We start from the raw sequence: 6,000 nt of genomic DNA, 5'->3' as shown, positions 1-6,000 counted from the left end.
CCAGCAAAGGCTTTGGGCTATTACTATTATTCTGGGATATGTTTCAGTGATAAAATAGTACATTCAATTTAACAAAGCTTTATTTGAGTACCTGTCATATACAAGGCACTGTGCTAGTGAACCAGCAAAATTAAATGTAATTGTTTTTCTTCTTTTTCACATAATTCAAGAAACTAGCCATCATAATGAATACTTAGTTGTGTGGTCACTTGCATTACAAAAGACCATGTCATAGCATAAACTCTTGTCAATCATTTCTTGGTTATCTGAATGCTCTTTTTATCTGTGGCATAATTTCTTTTTTTATGATTTGGTACCCTGCCTCCAGTCATGCCCTAACCACAAGGATGGTTTTTTTTGCCATCTACCACAAGGCTACGCCAGTTGATTAGATTAGTTCTGTCATCTCAAGCCACAGACTTTCAAAACCTGCATATAGCATTTGCAGTTTCAAATATGCAAGGGTTCTTCAAAAAGATCATGGAAAGATTCACATTATCTTTTAATTCTATTTTTCCACGAACTTTTCGAAGTACCCTCATGTTTTACTATTGTATTTTTATTGTTACAATGATTAATCTGATGTAAGCTTGAATTTTTTTCAATCATGATATTTCATTGACAAATTTGATGGCTATATAAGATCTATTTTTCTTGGTATTTACTTCATGGTATGAAATATTGATTTACTTGGGTTACTTTAATCATTATTTAAGACATTCCTAATCATTGAATACTTAGAAGAGTAGAAGTTTATTTGAATAATAAAGGTCTTATATACATGAATAATATTCATTTGGTGAATTTTAAATATCTGGGGTGGAGGTAACATAGTTAAATCTAAATCCTTATGTTTGTGTAACTAAACACAATTTTAGAAAAGGAAATAAAGTGAAAGTGATATTATGAAGTTAATATGGTTGTTTAAATTACCTGCCATTTTACTCGATGTTTTCTAAGTAATCATTATTACCTTTTATTACTATTTCAATTGTGTCCACCAATAAGTGGTTTAGGAAAAAAACATTATAATTTAAACACAGTTATTGGTACTGATTTGCTTTAACCAGTTGTTTAAAAAGTAAATTTGTACTGGAATTCAAATGTTCCCTTGCCCCCTCTGCAATTTCTCATACATTGTATACCATGAGTACTCTTGGAAAATGTTGGGAGAAACACAATACTGAATTCTGATATTCATTTTAACATTTCTTCCTTTTTAGATACTACATGAAGTTATGTGGAAATGAGAGAGATTCAAGAAACTCCTCCTTCAGGAGAGTATGTCTGTCATAAATGGAGTTTTGTTTCTGGCTTTTATGGGACATTGACATTGCAGCAGAGCCACAGCTGCCCTTCCTGCTGTTTTCAATGATTCACAGAACACCTGAACAGTGATGCTTGCCTTGGATTTACAGATTTTCATCCTGATACCTTGTTTACTTCTTTGGGGGAGAAAAGCTTACTCTAGTTGCTCTAGATGGTGGCCAATCTTTTCAAGAGCTTGATTTTACCTTACATACATAGGCTTTGCAAAGGAATGTTTACAAAGAAATCCGGAAATATAACCCAAAAAAGAGAGAATTGTCAGCAGAAGAAGGATCAAGACTTTCCTACTGCTGGCCAGACCAAACCCCCCAAATTTTCTAATACTTTGAAAAGCACTGTAAGGAAGATTGCAAAGTGTTCATCTGCTCGCAACTTATCCACTGAAGAAGACGAGGCTGATAGAGAGTTTTCTCTCTCACCAACATTCAGTTACCGAGTAGCTATTGCCAATGGACTACAAAAGAATATTAATGTAACCAGCGGTGATAATGAGGATCTGCTTCAAGAGCTATCTTCAGTTGAGAGTTCCTACTCAGGATCGTTAAATGAACTAAGGAGGAGTACAGAAAATCAGGTCCAGTCAACACACACCATGCCAGTTAGACGCAATAGGAAGAGTTCGAGCAGCCTCGCACCCTCCGAGGGCAGCTCTGATGGGGAGCGCACTCTACACAGCTTAAAACTAGGAGCTTTACGAAAACTGAGGAAATGGAAAAAGAGTCAAGAGTGTGTCTCCTCAGATTCAGAGTTGAGCACCGTGAAGAAAACCTGGGGAATAAGAAGCAAGTCTTTGGACAGAACTGCCCGAAACCCAAAGACAAGTGCCCTGGAACCAGGATTCAGTTCTTCTGGCTGCATTAGTCAAACACATGATGTCATGGAAATGATCTTTAAGGAACTTCAGGGAATAAGTCAGATTGAAACTGAACTTTCTGAACTTCGAGGGCACGTCAATGCTCTCAAGCACTCCATCGATGAGATCTCCAGCAGTGTGGAGGTGGTACAAAGTGAAATTGAACAGCTGCGTACAGGGTTTGTCCAATCTCGAAGAGAAACCAGAGACATCCATGATTATATTAAGCACTTAGGTCACATGGGTAGCAAGGCAAGCCTGAGATTTTTAAATGTGCCTGAAGAAAGGTTTGAATATGTTGAAAGTGTGGTGTACCAAATTCTAATAGATAAAATGAGTTTTTCAGATGCACCAAATGCTATTAAAATTGAATTTGCTCAGAGGATAGGACACCAAAGGGACTGCCCAAATGCAAAGCCTCGACCCATACTTGTGTACTTTGAAACCCCTCAGCAAAGGGACTCCGTCTTAAAAAAATCATATAAACTCAAAGGAACAGGTATCGGAATCTCAACAGATATTCTGTCTCATGACATCAGAGAAAGAAAAGAGAAAGGAATACCATCCTCCCAGACATATGAGAGCATGGATATAAAGTTGTCCACTCCAGAACCCAAAGTCAAGAAGAACAGTTGGCAGTCACCTGATGACAGTGACGGAGACCTGGAAGCTGACTTCAATAGAAACAGTTATGGTGTGCTTTCCAAGTCAGAGTTTCCAACGAAGGGAAGTACTTCCAAGCCAAGCTCAAAATCACACAGTGCTAGATCCAAGAATAAAACGGCTAATAGCAGCAGAATTTCACATAAATCAGATTATAGTAAAATTTCCTCACAATTGCCAGAATCAGATAACTCGGAAAAGCAAACCACAACCCATTACGCAGATGCAACACCTCTCTGGCATTCACAGAGTGATTTTTTCACTGCTAAACTTAGTCGTTCTGAATCAGATTTTTCCAGATTATGTCAGTCTTACTCAGAGGATTTTTCAGAAAATCAGTTTTTCATTAGAACTAATGGAAGCTCACTCCTGTCATGTTCAGACCGGGAACTTTGGCAAAGGAAACAAGAGGGCACATCTACCTTGTATGACAGTCCTCAGGACCAGCATTTGAATGGGAGTATTCAGGGTGTCCAAGGGCAGAGTGAAATTGAGAACACAGAAACTGTGGATAGTGGAATGAGTAATGGCATGGTATGTGCTTCTGGAGACCGAAGTCATTACAGTGATTCTCAGCTCTCTTTACACGAAGATCTTTCTCCATGGAAGGACTGGAATCAAATAGAGCAAGGAGCTGATTTAGGCTTAGATTCATCTACCCAGGAAGGTTTTGATTATGATGCAAACAGTCTTTCTGATAAACAGCTGGATGTTTACAATAAAGACCTAGAAGACTTAGGAAAGTGCCACAGTGACCTTCAAGATGATTCAGAAAGCTATGATTTAACCCAAGATGACAACTCATCTCCGTGCCCTGGATTGGATAATGAACCGCAAGGCCAGTGGGTTGGGCAATATGATTCTTCTCAAGAAGCTAATTCTAATGAGCTGTACCAAAATCAAAACCAGTTGTCCATGAAGTATCGAAGTCAAAATGAATTGCAAAGTGATGATTCAGAGGATGCCCCACCCAAATCATGGCATAGTCGATTAAGCATTGACCTTTCTGATAAGACTTTCAGCTTCCCAAAATTTGGATCTACACTGCAGAGGGCTAAATCAGCCTTGGAAGTAGTATGGACCAAAAGCACACAGAGTCTCAGTGGGTACGAGGACAGTGGCTCTTCCTTAATGGGGAGATTTCGAACATTATCCCAATCCACTGCAAATGAATCAAGTACCACACTTGACTCTGATGTATACACAGAGCCCTATTACTACAAAGCAGAGGATGAGGGGGACTATAGTGAACCAGTGGCTGAAAATGAAACAGATTATGTTGAAGTGATGGAACAAGTCCTTGCTAAGCTAGAAAACAGGACTAGTATTACTGAAATAGATGAACAAATGCAGGAATATGATCACCCTTCATACGAAACACCTTATGAAACCCCACAAGATGAGGGCTATGATGGTCAGGCAGATGATATGGTTAGTGAAGGGGGATTAGAACCGCTAAATGAAACATCAGCCCATATGGAAATAAGAGAAGATGAAAACCAAAACATCCCCGAACAACCACTGGAAATCACAAAGCCAAAGAGAATACGTCCCTCCTTCAAAGAAGCAGCCTTAAGGGCCTATAAGAAGCAAATGGCAGAGTTGGAAGAGAAGATCTTGGCTGGAGGTACTCATATTTAAATGCTACAATAAGAGCTAACTGTGTTTTAACATTGGGTGGTGCTTCTTTAGAGCATGTTCTGTGTTTACTTGGGGGAAAGAGTTTACTTGTAATGAATTTGCATGTTTATTCTGAGAAGAATACTTTTTATTCAGACAGCTTTCCACTAAGGTGGGCTTGATGATTTAAAAACAAAATGTGTTTTATTAAAATGAGCCCAAACTTAACCCTACACACTGCAGATCAAGGTTTCTCTGCTAGGTCTGGGCACAAACCCCATTTCATATTAACCAACTCTGCAGCATCAGTTGTCAAAGATAGGAAGAGTGAAATCAAAGGGCAGCCCCTTCAGCCAGCCAGGGGTCTTCTTGGTTCCATTACGTTTACAGGGATGGGGAAAAAGGTGTAGTTAATCTCAAAGGATTTTGAAGGATGGATTCTGAGACTTAACCACTCTTTCTCCCATCAAATCTGTAATTTGGGTCCTGCTGTTAGGAAGAGTTGGGGCTGCATAGTCAACCCTAGCCATTCCCATGCAGGAGCACAGACTTTCCTACCTCCAAGTGGTGCCTCTGAGGGAGAGCAAGAGCCAAGACTCCAGGCCATGCCTGAGTGATCACAGCTCACTCTTCCAGAAGAAGTCAGTGAAGGGGTAGGGATGAGAATTTTCCTCCTTAAGCATGGAATAGTGGTCCCTCTCCCGATATGGAAATGAGAAGAGTACCTTTCCTAACAATTTTACCAACTTTCCTGCCCGGGGGAAATATTTTGAATCATGTACATTTGAAAAGTAGCTGTGAATAAATATATGTTTGTTGACTTTTTATTTCTCAACCAAACTTCACCTGCACTTACTACAATCCCTTATCATTTGTTTTATTTGCATGCTAATCACTTCATATTTTGGAGATAGCTTGTTATAATCTCAATTTTAATGAATTGCATATTGTTAATGTTTCCTGGTTATAAAGTTATCATCTTTAAAATATTACTCTACGTAATATTTTAAAAGATATATCTATTTATGTGATCCAATATTACTTGATAATATAAATTTCTGCAACCAGTAGCTGATAGCAGCTTCTTTGTCTTGACCAAAGCTATGATCAGCACTCTTCCCAACTAGCCCTTTCTGACTGATATGAGTAGGTTATTGAATAATCAGAAATCTTTACTGTTAAACTGTGTCAAACCCTAGATACTTGAAATAACAGCTAGGGTTCACTGCTCTAAAAATCTGTCTTTATAAAACAACACAGCCTATGTAATTCATTTAAAGGACAATATGTCAAGGGGATCATAGGTGCAAAGGCTGTGATATTTTATTGTTATTTTTTTTCAGGGAGTGGTAGTTCTCCACTATATTTAAAACTGATTTGAAACTGCAAAGTAGTCAAATGTGATGTAAATATAATTCATATTGGAATAATGTCTATCTTATACGAATGATTTTTGATTGTTAGATATCATTATTACTAAAATGCAGTTGATACTTTTGGGGGATACAGGCCAGAAGTTTGGCATTGTATTTTAT

At 38.3% G+C, this 6,000-nt stretch overlaps 1 protein-coding gene across 2 annotated transcripts in view; it reads left to right on the top strand.

Annotated features, from left to right (window-relative positions):
* The first annotated feature begins 1,477 nt into the window (after positions 1 to 1,477).
* UNC13C (unc-13 homolog C) overlaps positions 1,478 to 6,000 on the top strand; it is a 568,114-nt gene continuing 563,591 nt past the window's right edge. Inside the window, exon 1 of one of the 2 annotated variants that reach the window (XM_063089570.1) lies at positions 1,478 to 4,472. In XM_063089570.1, the coding sequence (XP_062945640.1) occupies positions 1,481 to 4,472 (2,992 nt within the window). In that variant the 5' untranslated portion in view covers positions 1,478 to 1,480. The remainder of the gene's footprint in view (positions 4,473 to 6,000) is intronic. The other variant, XM_063089569.1, reaches the window with a different exon arrangement.

Source organism: Cynocephalus volans, chromosome 3, assembly GCF_027409185.1.
Source record: "Cynocephalus volans isolate mCynVol1 chromosome 3, mCynVol1.pri, whole genome shotgun sequence".
Classification (NCBI taxonomy): Eukaryota; Metazoa; Chordata; class Mammalia; order Dermoptera; family Cynocephalidae; genus Cynocephalus; species Cynocephalus volans.
Note: the sequence above shows the minus strand (reverse complement) of the source record. Positions and strands in the feature narration are given on the sequence as shown.